This window comes from Pseudopipra pipra, chromosome 10 (genome assembly GCF_036250125.1).
Source record: "Pseudopipra pipra isolate bDixPip1 chromosome 10, bDixPip1.hap1, whole genome shotgun sequence".
NCBI classification, from domain to species: domain Eukaryota; kingdom Metazoa; phylum Chordata; class Aves; order Passeriformes; family Pipridae; genus Pseudopipra; species Pseudopipra pipra.
The window spans coordinates 8,697,437-8,723,710 of NC_087558.1; the positions used below are offsets into that span (position 1 = coordinate 8,697,437).

General features: G+C 42.3%; 2 protein-coding genes across 5 annotated transcripts in view; one reads left to right on the forward strand and one right to left on the reverse strand.

The window, feature by feature from the left end:
- Positions 1 to 12,469, reverse strand: part of MCF2L2 (MCF.2 cell line derived transforming sequence-like 2) — a 163,587-nt gene extending 151,118 nt beyond the window's left edge. The window contains exons 1-2 of one of the 4 annotated variants that reach the window (XM_064665941.1): positions 12,294 to 12,469; positions 9,684 to 9,805 (exon numbers count right to left, since the gene is read on the reverse strand). In XM_064665941.1, coding sequence (XP_064522011.1) covers positions 9,684 to 9,702 — 19 coding nt within the window. In that variant the 5' untranslated portion in view covers positions 9,703 to 9,805; positions 12,294 to 12,469. Of the gene's footprint in view, positions 1 to 4,686; positions 5,091 to 5,115; positions 5,135 to 9,683; positions 9,806 to 12,293 lie in introns of those variants that run through there. The other 3 variants (XM_064665937.1, XM_064665950.1, XM_064665936.1) reach the window with 3 other exon arrangements.
- Positions 12,470 to 12,638: 169 nt separating this feature from the next.
- RFC4 (replication factor C subunit 4) lies at positions 12,639 to 25,569 on the forward strand. The gene is made up of 10 exons (XM_064665987.1): positions 12,639 to 12,903; positions 13,476 to 13,554; positions 17,780 to 17,859; positions 19,008 to 19,127; positions 19,983 to 20,126; positions 20,405 to 20,525; positions 20,981 to 21,106; positions 22,706 to 22,786; positions 24,514 to 24,630; positions 25,362 to 25,569. The coding sequence occupies exons 1-10, from the start codon at positions 12,779 to 12,781 to the stop codon at positions 25,455 to 25,457; spliced, it is 1,089 nt and encodes a 362-aa protein (XP_064522057.1). The 5' UTR covers positions 12,639 to 12,778; the 3' UTR covers positions 25,458 to 25,569.
- Positions 25,570 to 26,274: the final 705 nt, after the last annotated feature.

Sequence of the window (26,274 nt, forward strand, 5' to 3'; positions counted from 1 at the left end):
TCTGAAACTAAAAAAGATAAATTGTCATTATCTTTCATTTCCCACATCGCACTTTCCCACATGGAATCTCTTAGATCTAACAGAATGACTTATTAGTATTTTCTTCACTAATTGCACCTTTCTCTTCAGTTACTATTTTCATATTTTGCATGAGCACAATATTTTTGACCTCTGCCACTTCACCAAATTTGGTAAAAATTGGCCAACGGTTCAAAAGCTTTACTGGGGTACAGAGAGAAAGATGCAGAGAACATGATCACAGCTCAGTGTTTTTACAGAAGTAGGTTAATGGGGAAAGGAACTCCAACCTACCACTTCCCGTTAGCACGAGATCCCAAGTAAATTTAACAGACACATTTTTGAAGTTTTCCGTTGTGATATTTCATTGGGAATGCAAGGATAGATGTCCATCTATCCTGTATATGACTTTTGGGTGAAGAAACCCGGTGTGCTGTGGTCAGTGGAAGGACCAGTTGCCCCCAGCTGCGCACCAGAAATCCGTAAGTAGGACAGAGCTGCAGAATCAGTGGTTCGAAAAGAGTTCCTGAAATGCATGAACGATCTAAAACAAAGGGAAGCATTTTCTATTGCAGGCAGGGGAATTTCTATTGCCTTGATTTAGGCCTTTGCAGAGAAGTAGCAGAGGGCCTATTTGATACGGTACCTCGAAAGCTAATTTCTTGCAATATCTCTTTTGAGTGCCCTTGATGTACACAGACAATACCAGAATCATTGCAATCGTCTCTCCAGCTGTGACATATTAGATTATTTCTGGCTTTGTAGCATAAAGCAGATTCTGTGACTTGTGATGCTAAGCCACTGGCCTCGGACAAGTGCCAGCTGGGGTTATTCCATTCTGCTGACCTAAATTCCTCTCACACAGTCAAGTGGATGCAGTATCATCCTTTACTTCCTGTTCTGAATTGTAACACAGGTTCTCTTCACACACACAAGTATTTTACACAGCTCCCTCGACTCTGGTGGTTAAGTCCAGAGTGGTGGGAACTGACATACTATGGTTAACAAATAGGAATTTTAGGTGGTTGTCTAAGTCCTGAGGTGTCAATCCTAGACCAACTTCTGCCACTGACTTTCCTTTTGATTTCCATCAAGTTATTTAAATTCCTTTTTTCTTTCCATTAATTGGACAAATAAGAATATACGAAATCAGATAAAAGCTGATTGTGTGGTTCTTTTCTTTTATGTAACATTTGTGCAACGTAGTCCTTTCTGCAAATTCACATCACTGCCTCCCCTACCAGGGACACTGACAGCCAGCTCATCTGGATCCACCTGACATTTGAAGATGTGAGGAGCTCTTACAACGTCATTGAGATTTAAGGGGAGCCTCTAAGAAAACTCCATCTCTAACATGCTGTGGAGTTCTTTACTGGCAACAGAGGACCCAAGCTGCTGTCCTTTTCAGACAGCTCATGTTGGTTCTGGCAGCTCCATCCTATTATAAAATCATTGTAAGAAAAAATCCGCAGTAAATGGGGCACTGGGTGGAGGTGCTTGTGTGTGTAACTGTGCCCAGAACGCTGCCCACAAATAGCAAAGCTGGCATCAGACTTCTGGGGACCAACTGCTGAGTGTGGGTGGGCAGTGAGTGCACAAAAGCATATTCTTGTGGGATTTGCAAGCTAGAAGAACTGTGCATGTTCCCACAGGCAAACAATCCTGCCATTGGCCCCAGGCACGTCACCCAGCAAAGCTCTTCCCTCCCCACCACAGAAGAGCTGCCACCTGCCCACCTACCCGAAGGACACACTTTTTTCAAAATTGATGAGTGTTTTCCCAACACCTCCCAACAAACAAGTTCAATGAAAGTAGGTTAAATTAAAAAAAGAATCTTGACGCAGTTTTGGTAACATGATTGGGTAGCATTTTGTGCCAGATCTCGGATAGTAAGCAGAAAGCCTGTTAGTATTCACAGACTACTCCTGTCCCAGGCACCTGTTGTGGCCCCATTACCTCACCCACACCATGGCTACCAGGAACAATCCCAGGGAGGCCGAGGGAGCACAGAGCTCTTTAAGAGATCTAATTTGGTCCTCTGTTGTTTGACACTGTATGAAGATGTGCTACAGTACAGGGTGCATGGTACTAGAAAAGTATCAATTAAGAGAGCAGGGAAATACATTCAATGCTGCGATTGTAACCTGGTAAGGCAGGTAGCTGTATGTATGAAGTCTGTAGCAGGATAAGAGGCTTTTGTTGCAAGCACATGAACTGTCTAACACAACATGAGTCAGCTAATGAGGGATGAGAGCTTTGTCCCAGGACAGATAAGATGAACCCCAGGCAATTAACTATGTTTGTGTCACTCTCATCAATACACTAAAAATAAACTGGTGTGTCATCTACTTGACACAGATCAAAACAATCCCATAAAGAATTTATTGCAAATGTATGTCTTTTTTTTAACTCTCCCATAAAATTCTTGTTTGGCATTTTTCAAATTTAGTGCATAAGTTTCTTCCCTCCTGCTCCCTGGATGAGCTGGGAGCTGTGTTCCCAAGCAAGGAACATTCTAGACAGGTTGAATCCCATCAGTCCAAGCAGTAATATGAAGGTGACAGTTGTTGTAAAAATAGTAAACATTATAAAGTATGTTCATGGTGAGGATCCCCTCAATTTGCCAAGGCTGAGAGCCCATTTACTTGCTTGAGATGTAAAGATTCCCACTGAACTTCCAAGAGACCTGTGTAGCTTCCTAGGAATTACTCTTTCAATAAGCTACTGCTGATTCAGCTATGGCAACTCACACTACAAGATGTTATTCATAAATATAGTGCATTATCAGTGGGTTTGGAAGAAATGTTCTTCCTTCAGCCAATGATAAATATTTTAACACTACTTGCTTCCATTTTTGCACAACTGCTTTTTCCAGTTACATGATTCAATAAAAAATGAGCACTGCCTACAAAAAGGCAGGCAGGCTCCACAAGTAGCATCTGCTTTGTAGGTCTCTAATGGCTGGGAAAATGGTGGGATTGTCTTTCCCTGTTGGAGGCTGATGAACTCAGCTCTTGCCTCAGTGTGAAATGGAAAAAACACCAAGATCTGTGACCTTGATTCCTCTCCCTAGGACTGGCCTGCTCGATCTCCAGAAAACCAATGACACTCTTTAGCACCAGCCACATGACCCAGAAACCTCTCTTACATATCAGGGAACGGGAGAAAGGTTCATTAACATCATTCTAGTGTCTAGAATTATTTTCTACTAGATCATAATATATTATATAGTAGGCAACATAATGCTATGTTACCTCTAGCAAATCCCTCCTGACATCAAGGAGGGTCCTCAATATGGATGATAGGGACCTGTACTGAGTTTAACAGGAAAACCAGAAGATGCACAAACCTCTTTGGCTCCACTGAAATATTCTTCCTAGAACAAAATTAAATGTGCCTCATATTGAATCTCAAATCTTCATAATAAAAATGTGAATTCATGTGACTTCGTGTCAATCTGAATTTGCACAATTGCAAAGCAGCTCGTGTTGGCATTACTGGGTTGAAGAGGCTGCTGCCTCAAGCTCTCATGGCAATCATACTCTGTCCTGTACCCAGCTCCTGCTGAGGTTACCAGGAGCACGAAGGCTGACCCCTGGATAAGATCTTGCAGAGATAGGACCTGGTCTTAAATATTTTATTCAGTTTAAATCTGCTTTTGTGATATTTCTTGGGGCAAGGTACTGATTGTATTTGCTTTCTTAAACTTAGTTCAGCTGCTACAGCTATTATCAAACCAAAGAATAATGTTGGTCTAAAATCTTACTTGGATATTCTCTAAAAGCCAGATTTTGGTAACATTCTGTTTCATATACAGATTGAGCAAATCTGTGACAAAGGCATTTCAAGAACCTGTACAACATCTTTGGCGTTCACAACACACAATCCATTACAAACACTGACAGCTATAAAATTTGCTTCCATGCAATTCAACTAAAAACATTCTCTTTACATGAAGCAACACAGCTGCAATCTGCTTTAACTCAACTATAGGTAACAAAAAAGGGTCACAAAATCCTTGCTCAGTTGATATTTTAATCACCAGCATCTCCTATTCTCTGGCTAGTTTCAGGTTAGTCAGTTCCTTGCAATTCAGTCACCAATGCCAGCAAGCATGTAGCCAGCTTAGTCGCATAAGGATGCCAGCACATAGTACAGGGCCTCACCTGTATTCCCTGGCATTTGAGGGTTAGCAACAGTAAAATCAAGCCTGACATGGAGAAAAGCTTTTGAGATCCTGTCCCAGCAGCTTCCAGAAACCTTGAAACATCAAAGGCCATAAAAATGATTCTCTGAGAATGGGCTGCTTCCAGTACCACAGTCAAATGCCCAGCACATTAGCACTGCTGTTGCTCCAGCATCCTCCCACCGCCCCCTTTTCTCTACCACCTCGCTGCAAGGACTGTGCTCGGGTATTTTACACAGATCAGTTCACAGGTAGGACACCCTCTGTTCCTACTCTTCCTGCTTTTCAGGGAAATACATGCTTGAAAAACAAACCAAACCATCAATAAAAGGCTGTCTAATTGCCCAGAGCCAGCGGTTCGCAATCTGCCGATGGCTCCTATTTCATGCACAGGTGTGACACTGTCACACAAAGGCATCAGCACCTCCTGGGAGAACAGGGCCCCCGAATCCATAGTAAGAAGAAAAATAAAGATGACTTACCCACATGGGTGATAACCGTAGTCAGTCGCTGGGTGAGCTCCTGATGTGACATCTCTTCCTCTTTTAGCCAAAAAAGCATTTCACACAGGGAACTACACAGCATCCAAAAAAAGATGCACCCAGAGTGGGAGGCTGCACACTCACTGCCTCACTTGCACACAAAGCAAGGACCACTCCCACGGCACGGCCCTTCCAGCTCTCACATCTTCTGTCAGCTGCTCACCTCTTCCAATTTGCTGCCATCCATGCATGGACCTCGTAAAGCTCCTTCCAGAAGGGGATTTTACCCCCCTTGACAGCAGCAAGGGAGCAGGAGGGGGGAGAAAAAAAAGAGGAAAGAAGCAGGCGAGTTGATTGCTTATGGCTTTTTTTTCTCCCTTCTCCCGCGGATGAGGCAAAGGATAAAGAGACAAACCAGCAAGCAGATACCTTCCTCCAGGGAGACTTTTGGATGGTGATGCTGCGAGTCAGGGAAAAATCCTGGAGGTAGGAATGGCATCGAGAGGAGTGGAGCTGGCAGGAGAGCTCTAGCAGCAGCAGCTGCTCTGCGACGCTCTCTTTACCAGCCTGCCTGGGAGAAGAGAACAACCCGCTCGGAGCCTCCGGTGCTCCCCCTTGGCCTCTGGGGCCCGGGTGCCTTGCAGGCTGCTCCCGAGGGGAACCCTGCAGTGTCCCCAGAGACCCTCCTCCCATCCCCTCGAAAAGCCCCTGCCCGAAAAATGGGGCCACCGCTTACATGGAGGGGGAGGGGGCAGTGGGCTTTTTAGGGGTGTTGTGGCCAGAGGCTTGCCACCTGCATGGATAGGATTTCAGGGATCCTGGTGTGACTGAGCCCATGGGACCCTCTCCAGCTGTACATGTACAGGCAGAGTGAATTAATGAGCCGTGGGTGCTGGGCAGGACTCACCTGTGATTAGCTGTGCCCGTGGGGCAGCCAGGCACAGGTGAACTTCAGTGGGCCAGGGTAGGTCTGTGGGGAGCAGAGGGGGAGCAGATGCCCCTGGGTGCCAGGGACACAGCTGAGCCTGGCATGGATACGTGGCTGCCATAGGGCAACTGGCTGCTGAACTATGGGAAAGCTTCATCAACCCTCCCAGCTATAGATCCCAGCTGGGATCTGAGAAGAGGGAAGGTGAGGCCAGCGAGAAAGGGCAGGGCATGCCAGAGACTTGTATGTCTCCATTCCCTCTTTGCACCTCCTCCTCTGAAGCCTACCTGAAGCTCCACACAAGACACTTCTGGAAACAGGGAAAACTTATTACACATCTAAAACTGAAGAAATAAAAGAGAAGGATGCAGCTGCCTGCAAGATCTGCTCTATTCCCACAGAGTGGATTCAGCTCTAACTCCAGATTTCCCTATGCATTCACAGAGTTTTACTTGAGTCCACCTTTCCAAACATACATGTTTGAACCTGACAACACGTATACACAAAGCTGAAGCTGCAAAATCCCCCCTGTGGGCTCATTGGATCTTAGAGCATGGTTAGTGTGTCTGTCCCAGTGATACAAAAGGGTTTATCTACCTCTGTGATGGGAAAATCCTATAATCAGCTGGCTGACCTACAAGCCAGTCTGAGTATCTGTGCTGTTGTCCTCGTTTTGGGATGATTGACCAACTGTGCTGAGAGGTTCCTTGCATACTTCTGCTCAGTTATTTTAACAGTAAGTCTGTCTGAAAACATGTGAGAATGATGACTTCAGAGCCACCCACCTGCCAACATTTTGGGATTAAAGCAAAAGACATTTTTTTCTGAGTTCTAATTTTACTGCCTATCTTGGCAGTAAAGGTCAAACTGTAAAGCTCTTGACTAAAGTTAAAAGGATTCCCTCAATCAGGGAAGAGATGCCATTATTGGGAAAAAAATGCATGTGGGAAGCAGACTGACACCCAGCCATAATTTTTTAAGCAATATGAAAGATCTGGGATGCTTTATTTTGCTCTTGGAGAGTCACAGACTACAGGTAGGAATATGGGACTAGAAAAGTCACCATGTTTCCAGACATTTACCAGATTTTTTTCTTTTTTTTTTTTTCCCCTGCAGGGAGAGACACTGTATAATCCCATTCATAAACGAAATACACACTGAAAGGCAGTGTAGATGGTTTGCTCTCACTACTCCTACAGCAAGGCTGTTCAAGAACATTAAGGATCGTTAAGAGCCTTTGTCTAATTTCTAGCTAGATTCATGCTCAGTTATTTTAAGACCATACGCTTTTATACCAACATTGTTATTCAGCATCAGTAACTGCAGACACACGGCCATTAGCTATTTTAAGAATCCTTTTTCTGTTATTATTTGTTCTTACTATGTTAATCTACTTTGCAGCTTTCCAGCATACGTTCAATAACTTTTGAACCTGCCAGTCAGTTGCAATACAGTTCAGGAGAGAGAAATTGGTTCTCACAGGTTCACTGAAATCCAGCAAGGTGCACGAAGTCTGAAGGGGGAAAGGACACAGTAGGGACCCAATAATTATGTTTTGTGGCTGCTCCCTGCCCAGCTTATACTGTGGGCTGGGTTACGTGGGATTCAGTCCGAGCTGAGAGTGCTGTCCCTCCCTCATGATGTGAGTTATAACAAACAAAAGGGGGAAATTTTGGTGGGAAGGTTTGGGCTGCAGGGCACAGCCATGGGATTGCAAACTCCACTAGTTTTACCAGATATGGGATGATTTCTTTACACTGCCAAGATTCATTGGTGCCTGCATTAAAAAGAGGTTGCTGTTTACCGTGTGCATTGCCATCACAAATTCCCAAATGAAAGAGCCACAGGGACTGAACCGAGTCAAAAATACTGCAAAAGCACCAGTGATCCACACTTCAAGACCCAGGTTGAGAAAGGGGAAAAACAGGAACCTGGGCTACAGAGATCTCTTGGAGACAGAGAGAAAGGAAAGCCCTGTGCCTGCCACTTGAGAAATAGCTCAAAGGTGCTGGAGCAACTTAGTCCATCGCTGTGATGGTAACATTTTCCAGTGGGATTTTTTGTGAAATCAAGACAGTACTTTCACAACAAATACTGATTTCCCCTCTGAAGGATAAAAGCTCTTGCTGATATACATGTGGTAGAGGTACAAAGGATAATGATTTACATTTCAGGAAGGGGTCTCACCGAAAACAGGATCAGGGGCTGTACAAACACCATGGTTCCACTATTAAAATGATAGCCAACAGGCAAAAGAATTTGATTTTTCCATAGAGTGACAGCCTGACAAATCACCAGCTGTTTATTAGATCCTGAATCAAACAGCTGAGGCCAAAGCATTGTAAGCAATTTTAATAAGCAGTAAATTGCACACTGCAAACAAAAAGTGTTTACAAGATTCTATGACCTGACCAGATGGAAGGGGAAACTCTCACAGGAAAAAAAAATTGATCTTTTCTTCTTTTTCATCTTATATAGCTATTAATCTTTCTTCTGTCACTAAGAAACATTTAATCAACTGAGCCTGAAGAACTAGTGAGAATCAAAATGAGATCCATCCATGACACTAGCCTATCTTCTTCACTGTCTTGATTATTTCCATTTTCCCAGTCCCACATAACCTTTATAAGCTCACCCATCTTTTAGTTTTTCATGAGAATCTCCTTCCAGAACAAGATTACAACCTTCTGGTGTGCAGAGTGCATCTGAAGACACTTCCATAGCAGGACCAAAAAAAGCAGGCTGATGGAATAACAGAGAAGTTTAGGATCCCTTTCCCAATTTTCTTCTTTTGAAAACAAGCTACTTCGGTATCATACCTCTCCCTCCCTTAACTTTTACCTATATAGTTAAGGAGGGAGACGGTCTGATCCCGACAAGTTGGCTGTATTCGAAAACAGAACACTTGGCACAACTGGGAAAGGTAATTACACTGTCACCACTTCTTACTGGCTATGGCAGCACCTCAGACCTACAGCACATTTTCATTAGTAGAAGAAACTATTAAATGAGTCAGACATCTCTTTGATTCATACCACAAAGAAGGCACACAGTGCTGCTTCCTTTCTGGAACATCAATCACACAGTAAGGGAAAATAGCACACCATATTTTGAGTTTTCTTACTTTTGTTCTGTTTGGAACATTTCAGTGAACTGTGCTTCTGCTTGGCTTCTAAGAGGGTCACAGTGCTGGTCCTTCTCTGCTGTTCTTGACTTCCCACTGTCCTCTCAGTCAACTGCTGTGACAAATGTGGGCTTCTCTGCCAAGACTTGCATGTACACCCTTTCTCCACACAAAGCTCCCCTGGCAACACCAGGGGCTCTACCCTCACACTTAGACTCTTACCTCAACTTTGCAAAGCCTGACCTGCTTTGTCTCAGGGGCCATTTCAGCTCCTTAAAAAGGAGCACAGCTTCCTCTAACATCCTCTCTGAAGAAAAAGAGGGCACTGAAGACACTAGTTTTAGCAAAGCTCTCTGCTCTTGTCCCTTTCTTCGTTCCCCATCATAAACCTTTTTGTCACCATCATTTACATCAATCATTCACTTTCTGTGCTCCAGAACAGCTGTCCTGACACAGTGGTCCATCTGTGAGCAGGATCATTAATATACCCTTAGGAAAGAGTGTATGAAACAGGCCACTTAAAGAGGGTCCCTCTCCAGTATTCCCCTTTCAGATTGCAGTTCAGGGACTTTTTGAGCTTAAGTTTGCATACGATTGATAATATTTAATACTTCATTTCTTCATGAATCTCTCTAGCTATTTTTTAAATCTATTTCTAATTTTCGCAGCTAGAAAGTTTGGTAGCAACAAGATTTGCAATTTAAATATGCATTGTGTGAAAAAAAAATACTTTGTTTGGTTTTAAGTATGAAGCCTGATAGTTCAGTATCAGGCCTCTGGTTCCTGCATCTTGAGAAGGAATGAATAATTCCCTATTTGCAGTATCTACCTTAGCCATGACTTTTTTATATAGTGATCATAGCCCACAGTCACTCTTGAGCTGAGCTGAGACAAATGCTGCCCTAGTTACTAGATCTTAGGGGGAAAAAAGAAGTCAATTCATACCTTTCAACAGTTTTGCCATCTTGCTTCAAACCTTCTCCTGTTTATACATCTTGGACAGTGAAAACTGCCAGCATCAGTCTGCTCTGTGTTGCTTACATAATTTTGACAGAAGTCTTCCAATGCTGAAAGTTAAGAGAGAAATGTTTGCTGTTCATTTTTTATGAAAATCCATATATTTTTATTGCATTAATTTCTTTCAACACTTTCCTCTTTTAAAACAAAGCCTGATTTTTTAGACAAAGCTGTTAAACAGTAATCCTATAATTTTTAGGATCAGCTTACTTTTCTATACTCTATGTAATTTATTTAAGGAAGCCACTTGTCCACTTTCAGTATCATAAAAAACCCTGAGCTGATCTCCTAGAAAGCTATAATGTCAACTGACTGAAGGTCTAGATTGATGGAGGCATGAGCAGGTCTCCACAGCAGCAGGCAGAGTAACTTATAAAGACAAATGTCCTCCCCCTAATCAATTCTCCTGCCTTGCTACTGTCCCTAACCCCTGACACACTGGGTTTCTGTCAGATGAGCTCTTGAACCCTCGTTCTGTGGCTGTACACCTGCAAATGCTGACATAAGAAACTGGTGTCCTGGTTTCACCTGGGATAGAGTTAGTTTCCTTCTTAGGAGCTGGTACACTGCTGTGTTTTAGATTCAGTGGGAGAATTCTGTTGATAACACAGTGATGTTTTGGTTGTTGCTAAGTAGCGCTTACCCTAAATCAAGGACTTTTCAGTGTCCCATGTTCTGCTACTGAGGAGGTGCACAAAAAACTTGAGGGGAGCATGGCTGGGACAGCTGACCTGAACTGGCCAAAGGGATATTCCATGCCAAAGAGCATCATGCCCAGTATAAACAGGGGACGTTGGCTTGGAGGGGCCGATCGCTGCTCAGGGATGGGCTGGTCAGCAGGGACGGAGCAATTGTAGTGTGCATCACTTCCCTGTCTCGGGTTTTATTTCTCTCTCTCTCCTTTCCATCACAGTTATTACTATTACCATTATTGCTGTTGTTATCTTCAGTATTACTAGCATTATTATATTTTACTTTTTTAATTATTAAATTGTTCTTATCTCAACCCACAAGTTTTACTTTTTGTTGTTTTTTTTTCTGATTCTCCTCCCTACCCCTTCAGGGTGACAGGGGCAGTGAGGGAGCTGCTGCATGGAATTAGTTGCTGGCTGGGGTTAAACCACAACAACTGGGAAGGAAAGGGACCAGGCTTCCCATTTAGGTCAGCTCAAGGAGCACTGACTAGGCTGGTATAAACCACAGCCTATGACATGGGAAATGCTGGAGAGAAGCAAATGAGAGGACATGGTAGCTGCCTGAGTTCAATGTGTTGGACCTTAAGATGGTGAGTGAATGTAATTCAATAGAATAGAGCAAGCATAATTTCCAGTCCTTGTGTATATGAGGAGAAGGGAGAGAAAAACAGGGAGTAAGAGACAAAAGCTTGGGTGTCATTATTCTTTTCTGCAGTTTTAAACTTTTGTTAAGGTAATGAAACAAAAAGTTGTGTTATGAAGTTAAGTTAATGTAGCAGACAGGAAGTTCCACTGCTGAACAGAACTTGATGCTCATACAAAGTTGACAAAATGCTCAAATGCCAGGTACATTTGAAGTGGCCCCACTAAGGAGAGTGGATTGAATACAGACCACAAATAAGAACTAAGCTTCAAAAAGACAACAAAGCCTTATACAGTTTCACAAAGAAACTGATTTCAGAAATCAGTTGTCACCATGACTTGGAAGTACCAAATATAATTACAGTGGGAAAAAAGATCATTGCATTTTCATCTAAAACAAGACAACTTCAGTAATTATATGTGTGGGCATTTCTTGCTAAGGCTACAATCTGGATTTCATTCTTCGTGGCAGAATGCCAGATGAGAGGAAACAGCTTATTTAAAATTGCCCAGAGAAGGATTACAGGTTTGTCCCACTGACTGATGTATTTTCAGCCTAAATTTTTCCCCATATCTCCTTTTCCAAAGGCTGCTCATCTGTTGCCATAGAGACCATTTCCAATCTCTTTTTCCCTTCCGCAGGCTCTCCTCTGGGTGTTAACTACTGCGGCTTCCCAGACTACTCTGTCTGTGCCTCGTGGCCAGGAGTAGGGAAAATAGTAAAGCGGAACATCTGCAGCCACACAATACACAGCTGCTGGTAGCAGAAATACTTCCATTTTTTATCCACAGAGCTGGTGTGTGGAGGCTGGTGGAGGATAAGGTGCAGCCACCCAGCACATGGAAACGTGGGCGTGCACCACGACTGTCACATCTACCAGGAGGCCTTTTCATCATTTAAAGGCATCTGTCACATCAATCACACTCCTCAATTTTCCCCCCTGCCTTTACTGTAATGGAGTTTATTAGAGGTAACGGGAAAGCACAAGGGATTCGCTTTCGCTTCAGTTCAGCGAATAACCCCGAGCCTGCACACCGGGGGAGCCGCTCCCACGGCGGCTGCGGGGGACGGGGCAGGGCTGAGCAACGACGCCCGTACAGCCGCAAATGTACGACCCAGGACAGGCCCGTGAAGGCCTCGGGCTCCCCTGAGTTTTATTTCACTTCACTCGGTGGCACCTTCAGAGCCCGCAAGACGAACCTCGGCCGTCATGGCAGAGGCCGCTGCCTCAGGACCTCCCATCGGAGAGAGAAGCCCCTCCTCCGCTTGCTGTCGTACGGCGCTTGTTCTTTTCAGGGGTTTTGTATTATTTTTTAGGGGTTATATTTGGTTTTTTGATGGGGGCTTTTTGTTCTTTTTTCCACGTTGGGGCCCCGCCACCTATGAGGGGGCGGCGCGTGCCCTCCCTGAGGCACCGCCCGCCTCGCGCCCTCGGCGCGCGCATCGTCTCCGCCCTCCCCTTCGGCTGTCGGGGTGACGTCATCGCTCCCCCCCCGCGGCGGCACCGCGCGCTCTCATTGGCTCCTGGCGGGCGGAAGCGGCCCCGCCCCCAACGGCGGCGGGTTGGCGGGAAAGGCCTGAGGAGCCTGGGGGCTCCGGCTGAGCGGGGTCTGTGACGGGGGGTCCGGCCGGGTCTGGCACGGCACAGCCCGGCACAGAACAGCACAGCGGGCACCGCCGCAGCCATGCAGGCGTTCCTGAAAGGCCCGTCCTCCATCAGCACCAAGCCCGTGGCTGCCAAGGAAAAGGGCGCGGCGGGGAGCAGCGGGGAGAGCAAGAGGACCAAACCCATCCCCTGGGTGGAGAAATAGTAAGGGATGCTCTGAGGTCGCTGGCCGTGAAGGAGGGGTTGGCTCGGGAGGGGTTGGCTCAGGAGGGTTGTGGAGAGACAATGGGTGCACAGCAAGGGGGGTCGCAGCTGTAGGTGTCCACACCAGGGAGGACAGCTTAACTTGCCCTGTTCTGGATGAAACTCAGCACTGTGAGCTGCTATAAGAGCCCTTTGTGGATGCTACTGGGCAGAAAACGCTTCTTGCCCATGTCAAGCGATGCAGTTTCATCGCTGTGGTTCCATGCATAAGTGCATGAAATGCTTTGGTTTTGTGTGGAGCCTTTACCACAGAGTGGTAAAATATTGCAATTCCACTTCTAAAAACAGCTCTTACAGGTGTTTACAACAGAAAAAGACAAACAGCTTCCTGAGGAATTAGATCGCTTCGGTAACGTGGACCAGAGATGTTAGATTTTCTGTTATGGTTTTGACCTCAGCTACAAAATCCACTGTAATTCTTCATTATCTGATGTAATGTCGTTTTTCTCAATTTCAGCTTGTTTCTGAAACTTTGTTAGCTAATAAATTGTACTTAATGTCTTTCTATTTAGTCGCCCCAAAAATGTGGATGAAGTTGCCTTCCAGGATGAAGTTGTTGCTGTGCTGAAGAAGTCCCTGGAGGGTGCTGATGTGAGTGTAATGGTAACATCTAGCTAGTCAGCAAGTTTAGACAGACACTTGAGCCAGTGGTAACGAAAATTCCTCTTTTCCAACTCAGCAATGATCATTTTTGGTACTTTACAAACAAGCTGAGTGACTTCCTCACTGAATGTTGTGATATGTGTGTAAAGCTTCTGGTATTTCCAGCCCTTCAAACACTGTAAAGGTGTCAGCTCCATGATACAGTTTGGAGTTTTTCTGGAAAAGCTCAAATGGTAAACTTCTTGTTGGTAGCTTCAAATCTGAAAAGGCCTTTGTTGTCTCCTCACTACTATTCCACAAGTATTTTTGATATTCATGTTTAAGAGAAAAGGGGAAAGAATGACTGGATTGCCAGCCATTCCTGAACAGTTCTAGTGACCTATCAGTGCTTCTGTGAAACTGCTAAACACTAAAACTGGTTGCTAATGAGGGAAATTTAATTTATAAGTGCCAGGCCTACTACTTGGATAGTGATACCCAGACTGTTTGGGTTAAAGTTTCAAAGTCAGTCTGGCTCTAAAAATCTAAGTGTGACAGTTGCTCTGACTTCACTGCAGTGTTTTCTTCTGTGGCTTAAGAGTATAAAGAAGATGAGCAGAGCATTTTCAGTTGCATTTGTTTACAGTCGCATTTGCTTTTGGATAAAAATTTAGTAAATGTTTGGTATGTATGATGGTTATTTCTTCCAAACCAGCTGATGGGGAGGTGCAAGGAATGAAGGCAGAAATAAAGTAGGTAGCCAAGAGATAGCCCTGCTTTTTTTTTTTTTTCAAATCTGAACAATTTCTTCCTTCGTACGAGCTGAGACCTTTTTTCCTCCATGCTTCCCCTAGAATTGTCATTCTTGTGCTTCAAAAGCTGGTTCTGTTTTTGTGATCTGATAGTGCCACCTGAGATGGTTGGCAGGGATGTTCTGAAAATGCCATTTGTGATATGGCTGTCTGCTCACCCCGACCTAAATGAAGCAATTTGGACCTTTCAGAGTTTTATTCAAGAAGCTATTCACTCATAGTGTGCTCTGATGCTCAATATGCACAGGGAGTCTTTGGTACTTGAAACTTTTAACAATTTTCTCTGCAGTTTTTATTTTGACTAGTGTGAGTCTGTTTCCCTCTGAAAATCTAATTAGAACTTGCAAAAGCAAAAGTGCCTTATTCATTTGAGCGTGGGGAGCCACAATCAAACTGGTATGACAGAACTGGAAGGACTTGTATTCGTTTCTTTAGTTCATGTCTCCAATTTGCTTTGAGAATGCTGTTGTAATGTAACCTTGTCACGTAGTGTTGTACCCACAGAAATCTGTGTTTCAACACTAATGCTGCTGTATTACAGTATTTGTACAGTTGGGGTAATTAGGAAGGAACTGTTAACAGTCAAGGGAAAATGAGGTGCTGCCACCTCTTCTGTCTGGACATATCAGTTATGTAACATCACTTAGGTTATGGGTTGGGAAGTTCTATTTTGAGCAACAGTTATTTAAAACCTTACAGCTTCTGGATCAGCTGTGTTTCTTGGATTCAGAGACTAGTACACTTTTGGCCTCCTGAGTTGAGCAGACAAATCATAACTTCTGCTTGTGGTTGGAGGCTTTGTGTTTTGCCATAGCAACCCAAACTCAGCAAGGTATTTGAGAACAAAATCATGCAGGTACTTTATATTTGACATTTTTTAAAATTTGGACATTTTTATTAGTTCTTGAAAGGACTTATTCTGTCAAAAAGGCAGAAGTGTAACTGAAACTCTGAGGTGGCTGGTACTTATTCAGAAGTTCTTACTGAATTTGGAGATCTGGGGGCATCAAAGAAACAGCTGTGACAACGCTGTAGGTTTGTGTCATGTGCTTTATTTAAACCTTAGTGTTGAGAATGGATAACTAGTCCTCTGTTGATTGGCCTGTATTTGTGGGCCTTGGTTTGGGAGCTTCTAAATGCAGCAGGACTTGTAACTCCCTGTTATATCTCCATCTGTAAGAGCAAGCATCCGTCCTGTTATGAACTGTGGAGACCAGAGTTTGAACTGGAGCAGTTGATTTCTGTCTGCCAGGACTGTTCATTTGTTTGTGTTTTTTGCAAAGAATCTGACAAGTGGCACAGTATTCCTTAGTTTTCATTTGCTTCACGGTACCTCAGTGACTGAAAAAAGAGTGAAGTGTAGGATTATCATTGCAATTTGCATCTTCACTTGTGCCAGAACTTCTGGAAAAGGAGTTGGGGTTTGCACTGTATGCAGTGACTTTCCCATAAACAGGGTGATGCCTGCAGGTGTCCTGCTTACCCCTGGCAAGCGTAGAAAAATGCATAACCAGATCAGGTTGCAGTTTGTTTAAAAATACTGCCACAGTTACATAAAGGATTAGGCTGTGCTTGGTGAAAAAGTAGTGTAAATACTTCCATGAGAAAAAGGCATAAATGAAGTTGAAACAAACAGTAATAAAGTAGAAGTGTAATGGAATTAAGAAACAGTTTATTAAAACTTTTTACCTGCTAATGCTTGTTTTGAGAACTAGTAGTGTGTGAATTAGCATTGAGTCATGAAATTATGAATCTCCTTGAAAACATCTGCCCTTGCAGTGTCCTAACCTGAGGAGGTTGGTGAATTTTCAGCTGTCATTCAGTACATATTTCATCTCCCTGGAGCTGTCATAAAAGATAGAGGAGCACAACAATGTTGTGTGTGTCTCAATTTGAAAAAATGTTAGTATGTGATGCAGTTTGCTTGTTAATTAGGGAATTAGGGAAACAAGCAATGATTGATTGGCAGAAAAAGCAGGCAAAACTTGAAAATTATTTATTTACTAGAAATTGATGGAAGATTGAAATTCTTCTCTCTACTTTTACAGTATGTACACAGTTGAATCTGTTCTCTGTGTCTTGTCTTAGTTGTTAGAATGGGTTGGTTGGTACCAAAATGATTGTCTCTATTTCATTTTTTGATTATGGATTGTGTACTTCTGCATTTTTCTCTGCTCTTTGAATGGTTTTGGTTTTGCTGTTCCCATTCTGTCAGCATTGAGTGCTATATTCAGCATAGAATTCTCTAATCTAATTTTAGTTGACTCTTTTTAAAAATAGAACATTTATTAAGGGCTGGAAATCAAGTCAGACTGAGAGGTTTGTCTTTTTGCTGTTGATCAGAGGGGACTTTTGGATTCTTGTTTTAAGAGTGTAGAACTGGAACATCTACTGTTAAAGACAGCAGTTTTAAAATGATAATTTATGAAAGGGATTAATTGAGATAGTATAGAAAGCTATCATTCCTATGCTAGTTAGAAAGCTTGATTTCTGGCAAAATTCAGTCATGGCTTATACAAATTTGGTTTATGGTAGCTCTCTGACAGACAAAACAAAACCATCTTTTATTCCAGCTGATGAATTTCAGGTATCTAACAGATATTTAGTTATATTCTCAAACTGGGAGATTGTTTTGCTTCATGCTGCTAAATGTCATCCTGTAATTATTACTGCAGTCTTTGCTGTGCTGCTTTGATCTTCCTGTGTCAGCATATTTCCTTAATGCCGTCTTTTTTTTCATGCTGAGGTCATTAATTAAATTATTTTAAAGATCAATTAACCTAATCTCTTTAAGAAATGCCACTGGTCTCCTTTGAAAACTCCTTGGGTGGGTGTGAATTTGGCAGGGCTGTGCAGTGCAGTGAGTCACTGGGAGTGTCCCTGTGCCTGTGTCTGCATTGCCCTCCCTGAATCCATCACAGGCATTCCCGAGCTGCCCTGTGCTCACTGCAGTGGAGAATTCCCAGCATGGCTTGACAAGGCAGTCTGGGGAGCTGAGAAAGCAAGGGGTAGTAGTTAACCTGTGACCAGTGCTGTCACAGTGCACTGCTAGTGTTATCCAGGCTGCTTGAAAGTCATCCTTGAATAGATTTGTATGTCACTGCAGTCATAACAGTAAATTCTGAAGGCCTTAGTGATCTCAGACATGTCCTGGGGTATCTATATATATTAAAAAAAAAAGGGAATATTAGTTTTGATAGAACATGTGATGGTGCCACCAAATAACAGCTTGTTCATGCTGCCTTATAAACAGCAACTGTTTGTCCTCCTTTAAAGACCTAGTAGTGAAAGACTTGGTATTGTTTACTGTAAGGAGTAGATAGTTTCTGTTCTATTAGATGTTCAGATTTTCAGTAGGTTTTGCTGGTTTTTGTTTGTTCTACTCATTTACTTTTCTTAAAAATGGTGCCTTGCTGTTTCAGCTTCCCAATCTGTTGTTCTATGGCCCACCTGGAACTGGAAAGACTTCCACTATTTTAGCAGCTGCTAGAGAACTCTTTGGGTAAGCTGAAATCAAGTTGCTTTGGTGTAATTGACTGTCACGTGTCTTCTAATCATGTGACACAGTGCCTCTGGTCATTGCCTACTTTTATGTAGTTTCCAGGATTTTTTCAGGAATATCTTCACATTCTAATTCTGCTCCAACATGAGATTTCTTTCTCATTTGTCTTACCACAAGCCACTGGATTCTATTACCAGTATAGACTTACAACACTTAACACTAACAGCCATGTAACCCTATAGCAGGGTATGGAAAAAAATATGACTTGCATCTGCCTTACTGAACTTTGTAAAGGAATTCCAATTTTTATGATTTATTCAGTAAGTTGTTCTCCAAGTACTTCATACAATGTCTGAATTGTAATCTCTCGTCTGTGCATCACTGAATTGGGTCTGGAAGTAGTACTGGGAGTCAGCATGTGTACATTCATCAGCTCACTTGTAACACTTGGGAATTTTTGAGTAGTGAATTCAGTGATCCATAAGCAAAAAATGGATGAGGAGGTGTTTGATGTTATTATCAAATCTAGTGCTGACTTCAGTACCTCCCCCCATCCCATTCATCATCTTTAATTTTTGACTCATTGTTTTTTGGAGAGAACCACTTCTACTTTAGTAGTAGGAAGACAACTTCACATTGTGAGTCCCTTTTGATTCCCAGGATTTAAAATCCAGTGTATTAGTTGTTGAGTTGGTTTTTTTTAATCAGAGTTGCTGCTGTGTAATACTGCTGCTAAATACTGCATGTGTTATACTTTGTAGATAATTCATTTGGTAGTACTGCCAGTGACTGTACCTTGGCATTTTACTTGTTATTCCACATTGCTCTCAGGATATAAGTAAAAAGGCAGATAATATAGTGCTCTGAACTTATGAAGCCAACTTCCTACTTTTTTTTTTCCTGGATAACTGATGTAATTTTATACTTCATTGTTTTCTGTAGCCTGGGAGGAGAGTCTAAAAATAGCTAATGGAAATTCATACCTAACATTTAATGCTCTCAACTTTACTGTCTTTTAACAATGTTATTTAGTAATGCTGATAAAAATAATCCCTGCCATTCAAAGCAGCCTGAAGGGTTGTTGATATACTCTACAGTGTATCATTACAAGGGTTAGCAGCTGACATGTTGTAATAAAAATTTTGCAGGCCTGAATTATTCCGGCAAAGAGTCCTTGAGTTAAACGCTTCCGATGAGCGCGGAATACAAGTGATTCGGGAAAAGGTGAAGGCTTTTGCTCAGCTCACTGCATCTGGGAGCCGTTCAGAGTAAGTGCTGGATCAAACCCCTCTTGCTTTGGACAAAGCATGTGCTTGGTTTTTTTTCCAATATAAATGATGGGTCAGCACTGCCCAAAAGTTGGCAACACACAGTGCTTTGGCTGAGCTTTGGCTTCCTGGAATTTCATGCTGGGGGGTTTGAATAGCCGGGAGGATCTTTTGCTCGTGCTGTTAGCATTGGAGGCAGACAGGGAAAATCCTGTAAGATCAAGACTTCTGGGTTTGGTCACACATTGTTGTCTTTGCAGATGTTTGACTGCCATGGAAAAACCTCTTTGCATAAATCATGGTGGAAGTTACTTCCCTAGTGGAGGATCTCACACAAGATGGGTTCAGTTTGTAAGATGCCAAAAGGATTCTGGCGTTAGGTGGTGAGAAACCCTGTGCAGGTCAAACCATGTGTGTGGACTGTGGAAAGTAGCAGGAAGAAACTGCATGCCAGGACTGTCTGGCAAAAAATAGTCTTATGTACTGAAATCAGTCTGTTGCAGTGTTCTTTGGAGTTCAGGGAATCAGGAAACCTGTAAAAAGATGAGCTACATTAGGTGTTGAAAGAAGAAAAAGCAAAAGTATGTGTTTTAGAGGACTTTTGCAGCATTCAAGTGTTGGTCTTTCCATGGGAACTCACCCCCCCACCCTTAATTACAAATATTAGTCCTTTATCTAAAAATAGTAAAAAAAGACAGAACCTCTGAATGTGTTATGTTTATCAAGTATACATTCTTAAGTAAAATATGATTTGCTATTTGCAGTGGTTTTTTTGCTTATGTTTTTTGTTGTTGGTTTTTCCTTGATCTGTACATTGCATGTCTCCTGGATAACAGGTTTCTTCTTACTTTTCAGTGGTAAAATGTGTCCTCCTTTTAAAATTGTAATCCTGGATGAAGCAGACTCAATGACTTCAGCAGCCCAGGCAGCCTTAAGACGCACCATGGAAAAAGAATCTAAAACAACACGTTTCTGTCTTATTTGTAACTACATCAGCAGGTACATGTGGGACTTTTTGCTTATTTGGACTTATTGCCTGTTCTGTAGTCTCTTTTTTTTTTTCCCCACTAAGAGATTGATATCTAGTTTTCATAGGTTTCAGTCAGTAGAGATGTGACTATATGAATGCAAGACTGAAACAATATTTAGGTTTCAACTTTTTTTTTTACAGTGTTGCAGTTTTAAGGTTATTTAAACCTTTTCCACTTTGATAGCTTTCTTTGTATGAATTTTACCCACACATTGATTTTCCAAACACTTACATTCCTTTCTTTCAGAATAATTGAACCTTTAACATCTCGATGCTCCAAATTCCGCTTCAAGCCTTTGTCGGACAGTATCCAACAGCAGCGGCTGCTGGACGTTTCTGAGAAGGAACATGTGAAGATCAGTAATGAGGTAACTTCGTGGTTGCCATGTAGTTTTATTGCTTAATCCAGTGCATAATTGCATGGCAGTGAAAGAGACCAAGTCAGCATACTTTTCCAGGCTGCTCAACAGTACGAAATGCAATACATAAACTCAGTTAGGTATTATTCTCCTTCCGTAGACGAGATGAATTTTAAGAGTTGTCCTCAAACCAGAGAAGTGTCCACCAGAGAAGACTGAAGCTAAACTGTAGGGCTCTTTATTCTCTGCTAAGTGCACTGGCATTAAACCATGCTTCATTCTGAAACTGCCAGCACACATTTGTGTTAGTAGAGAGGTTGCTTTGTGACTTGTGTATTGTGCCTGGCTCTGAAAATCTGCTTTAGGCACTGCTTGATGTTTTAAAATAACTGTATTAAAAAAGTGTACTAGATTTTAATTAACAGTGAGCATATAATTTAGTATTTTCTGACATTGTTTTTCAGGCAGTGTCATACCTTGTGAAAGTGTCAGAAGGAGATTTAAGAAAAGCAATTACTTTCCTTCAAAGTGCCACTCGCCTAATGGGTGGCAAGGAGATCACAGAGAAGATAGTCACTGAAATTGCTGGGGTAAGCTATGCTTTGCAGTTTCTCCTGTAATTACTCTGAAAAGCATTTTGTTACCCTTATCTGCTGTTGCTTAAAGTTGGATTAAAAAATTGTTCAGTACCTACTAGCATTGCAGTATGGTACCAACAGAGTATCCACCAGAATTTTAAAGACTGCCTGATTCTGTACACTTGCTACATAGCAAGTTTCTAGCAACTTCTTCTGTAAATCATGGTAAACTGTAGAATAGTCTTATAATTCAAACAAGTTGAAATATTCTGCCCATAAATGCAAAATGTATTGCCTTTTGTGGAACAGTAGATTAGAACATTTTTTGTGCTTTTATATATATATGTGTATATATATATGTATAGATCATTGAAAATATGGTTTGGAAGCTCCACAGTGGAATGACTTTCAGTAGCAGCTCATTTACAACTTAAATGTTCACAGTGACAGTGTCTCTTCAAGGATCTGTGTAGATTCTGCTTTTTAACAAAACAGCAGTGATTTATTCTAGAATGACATAGATAATACTGACAGGGACAGGAGAAACCTGGGAGGAAGTGCATTTAACAAAACATATGTGAAGGTGTTCCTATAGCAACAAAACACCCCCTAAAGTAAGAAATGTGAGATTAGGAGTTGAGGAGCTGAAAAATAAATGGGCTTTAATGACGGATGCATTTCCCTTGAAGGTGCTGCCATCACAGGTAATTGTAAGGGCTGAGAGGTTTTCACTTTAATGGAACCAGAGGCAATTGCTTCTGTGCAGTGTTTTACAGAACAATTTTAAGCAATTTTCTCAGTGAAGTCATTGTTCAGTTTTGTGTATCTAGCAGTAAAACAGAGCTGATATCTGAATAGATATCAGATATCTGAAACTTGGCAGAAGTTGACTGTAATGACAGGAAAGAGAAGCATGAAATTCCATTATTGAATGAGTCATGCTTGTTTAAACCAAAAGAACCCAACTTTACATCTTCATAAAAACATGAAGTTCTTGGTCATACATGACTTCTGTGACCCTGGAGTGACCTTAGTACAAAAGATTAATAAAGAAGCTTTGAAAACAAACTATCCAGACACTCAACCAGGAGGAATGACAGTGAGTAGAGAGGAAAATGGGCAGCTCTTCCCTGCATAGAGCAAAATAATGGCATCTGTCAACCTTTTTTCTTCGGATTTATTGTCTGATCTTAGTGCACTGGGCTTTTTTTGGATGTCCCTGGTGTGTCTTTGGAAATAAAACTGATTTGCTGTGTTGTTTTAGTGTAGAATGGTGCAGAAAGCATTGGCTGATCTCAATGTTGAAGTATGTCCTCCACTTAGTGTCCTGAGTAACAGTTGTGTGTTGGATTCATGAAGGTGACTTTGACAGTTCACTGTCTTTATGGTTTTTGTTTTAATATCACCAATATAGGACAAATACTAAAGCCTAACTCTCACTTTCAGAATTTAGTGGGTCTGTCATATACTTGCTTAAAGCGGTTGGGTGTGCAGAGGAATGAAATGCTGAAATGGCCTCTGCCATGAGCAGTTTGTATCTGTTACTGTAAGCATCAACATCAATTTTAAGTTTACAAAGTAGAAATTAAGAAATGTCACTTCTTGTTACAGGTCATCCCTAAAGAGACAATTGATGAACTGCTCTTGGGGTGCCAGAGTGGTTCCTTTGAGAAACTGGAAACACTGGCAAAGGTAAAGTCCTCTTAGTGCTCCAGCCTGAATATTTTCCTCAGTCACTGCCCTTTGAATCCTTTGTTGCTGGGCTGCAGCAGCAGAACATTGGCCTCAATCAGTTTGGATGCACGTTTTGGGAAGTGTCTTTTACCAGTTAGAACTCCAGGCTTTCCCTTCTGAGGAAAAGCTGTCAAAGCTGCAAATAAACTTCCCTACCAGTGGGACTCTGGTTTTCTCCTGAGTTAAACTGGTGGCATGTGGAGCTGTTAGGCTGAATTAGGCAGAGTAGCATTTCTGAGGGAGACACTTGGCTCAGGCCTTTAGAACTGTCTCTTCAGAGGACTGTAGTAGTCCCTGGACTAGTCACCTTCTTCATTACTCAGAAGCTGTGTTAGATGAGAAGTATCTGAATAAAGCTGTAATAACTCTTCAGTTTTAAAATATTTCATGGTAATCTTATGGTGCACTAGTGATTAAGTTTGTAAGACAAACTGCAGTGACTTAAAATAGACCTTGCTGGAGAAAGCAAAAGCTACTGTTTTATAGTGGTGAGTTTATTTTCTTTAATACAGAATTTTTCTGAATAATGGGAAATTCCTAATCTCGAGAGGTTAAAGCAGGTTCAGTCAGTGTTGAACTGGATTTTAACTCAAGGAGTTGTCCCCTACAGAGAGCCAGCCACAGTACCACTCCCCCTTCCAGTGAAATGTTCCATGGCTTTATGAAAAAAGTCACTATGATCAGCCTTCTGCTTTTTGCTTGGCTGAGCCTCACTGGATAGTCTTGGCAGGACCTTTGGGTTTGAGTCTGGATTTATTCTCCTGTAAACTTGTAGCAGATCTTAAAATTGTTGTGCAAGGGTTTGTGCAGATGTCCCTGTCTTACACTTTCACATTGACTTACATAGTGTCTGAAACTGTGTTGATCTTAAGAGGTGATGATATGGATTATCCAAACCTTCAGGGCTGGCATAGTCTTTTATCAGGCTGTGATCTGATCTAATCTAATGGAGTGGTTTGTAGCTGTTCTCCACTTGCCAGAGTAGGTGCTTCGTGGTGGGTGGCACAATTGGACACACAGTTCTGTAAAGCATGGGAGTGGATTTAGCTGTACAGAAAAATAAGGTTGCACCAACTTTTTCTATTTCCATAAACTTCTTTCTTCCTAAATGGCTTCATTGACCACTGTTCTCAGTATTTGTTGGTTTTGTAACTGGGCACTACTGCTTTTTTTAAAAAAGCTATCTTTAGTTACCATGGTTTTTATTTTAGCAAAAGAGCCTTGGCCTTACAGATCTCTGTATGCCTGAGACTAGCAACAACCAGATGAAGAAAATAAATCAAAGTAGGTGGCACTTTAAAATGAGAAGGCTGTGAAACTGCCACATGATGCTGTGGATGCCAGGCTTTCCTAATTTTAGAGTAAGATTGGACAGGTTCGGTGGAGGTTGTTAAATGTTTGAGATGTCTCACAAAATCCCCGAGATGTGAATTGTCAGAAGTTGGAAGAACATTTGAGCAAAATTACTGCTCTGTGCCTGCCTTGCTCGTGCAGCCTTTCCTGGCTGCTCACTCTGGGTCTCTGTCAGGCAGGATGCAGGGCAGGGCTGTGCACAAGCTACTGAACTGTCCTCCAAAACGTAGAAGTTCCATACTAAATTTCAGCACAGTCTTTCAGTTCAGACAGAATTTTTCAGATTGGGTTCCCAGTTGAATTACCTCCATTTTCCTCCCTCCCTGGCACAGAATCTCATCAATGAGGGGTTTGCTGTTGCTCAGCTTGTAAACCAGCTGCACGACACGGTGGTGGAGAGCCAAGATTTCAGTGACAAGCAGAAATCTGTCATAGTGGAGAAACTCGCGGTGAGTCTGTAGCTTCAGTTAAAAAAACCAAACCATGTTAATCTTCACTGACTAATTTTTGTTTGTAGGGTCTCTCCCAAGAGGTACATCATAATTTTTTTTTAATGTTTCTTGGTAGAAGCTAAATTTTTATCCTGAGAAATTTCATGAGAAGGAATCGAACCCCAGTTAAGTGAATTATTGATCATATTATGTTGTTCTAGTGGGACTCAAGCAAGAGGATTGTGGGTTTGGTTGTTTTTCATGTAAGGTGGGGAGAAAAATTAGGACAAAATTAAGTCATCACTTCAAAAAAATTGGGAGCTTCAAAATGCAAGTTTTTGTTCTGATGTGTAAAATATGCCTTTAAAAAAAAATAAAAAATTCATTAACTTGCTAAATTTTGACCTAGAAGAGGCAGCAGTGGTGGAGGTTTTGCTAAATTCACTGCAGACAGGCAGGTGGTGTGGATGCCCTGCAGGGATGCTCCTGGCAGGTCGTTTCAGAGCCAATGGCACATCCCTTTGTGTGTGGAGCTGCCATGCTGTGGCCTCCCCAGGAAGATGGAGGCTGGAGAGCTTCTTGTTCCCACTTCAGTAGGAGGGGTGTGCAGTGTGTGACTGCTGGAGAAATCTGTGCCAATTCAGTAAACACCTGCCAAACTTCACCTTGGGGTTCTCCACTGTACCCCAAGACACAGATGCCCTGAGCACCATTTTCAGAGGGTTTTACCTCCTCTGTTCTGTCTGCAGGAAGTGGACAAATGCCTGGCGGATGGTGCTGACGAATTTTTGCAGCTGATGAGTCTCTGTGCCCTTGTGATGCAGCAGCTCACACAGAACACCTGACTCCTCCAGCAGCCCTTTGTTCCAGGGGTGGCTGCAGCTCTGAGACATGGACCCATGAACTTTTGTACTGTTTTTGCAATAAAAGGACTGCTTCAGCAGTTGGAAAAGCTCATGTTGGAGTATTCGATTCATTTTTTTTACACTGGGTCAAAGAGCAGAGGGGTCAGTAATGCTTCTGTGTTGCACTTACACTTGGAAAGGTAAAGTCATCAAAAAACGTGCATAGACTGAACACATAATCAGCTGCAAGCAGAGAAAGGAAGAAGAGTTATTCATTGCAGCCCCTGTTGGTTTTGAATGAATTGACGTAGCAAAATGATCACATCCCTATTGAACTTGGCTTCAGACTGAACTCAGCTCCTGAAGGAACAGATTCCATGTCACCTCTTATCTTGTATCTGATGCTTTAGTATTAAATGTTGCAAAAATAGTTTTCTAGTAAGCATGTTGCAACTTTTACTTCACTCAAGCTACATAAGAAAAAATCTGAAGGGCAGGTCAAGTTCAAAAGATGTTACTTAGACTGCCTGAGTGTTACTCTGTTCTTGCTCACAAACCCAGTTTTCAAGCTGTGACCTGGATGAACACAGCTCTGTGGTGGTCAAACAGCTTTAGGACATTTCCTTTCAGAGATGCTTTGAACACCTGTTCCACCTTCCTGAATGCAGTTAAAAAAAGCCTTTGTACAGGAATGAAGCTAAAATGCTGCAGTGCTGGGAGTTTTATCAACCAGCACTGATTAAGGGAGCCATTTTCTACACTGATGAAAGGGTGTTTCAGTGTCAAGGACACTTGTCCAGCACCCCTGAGCTGTGTT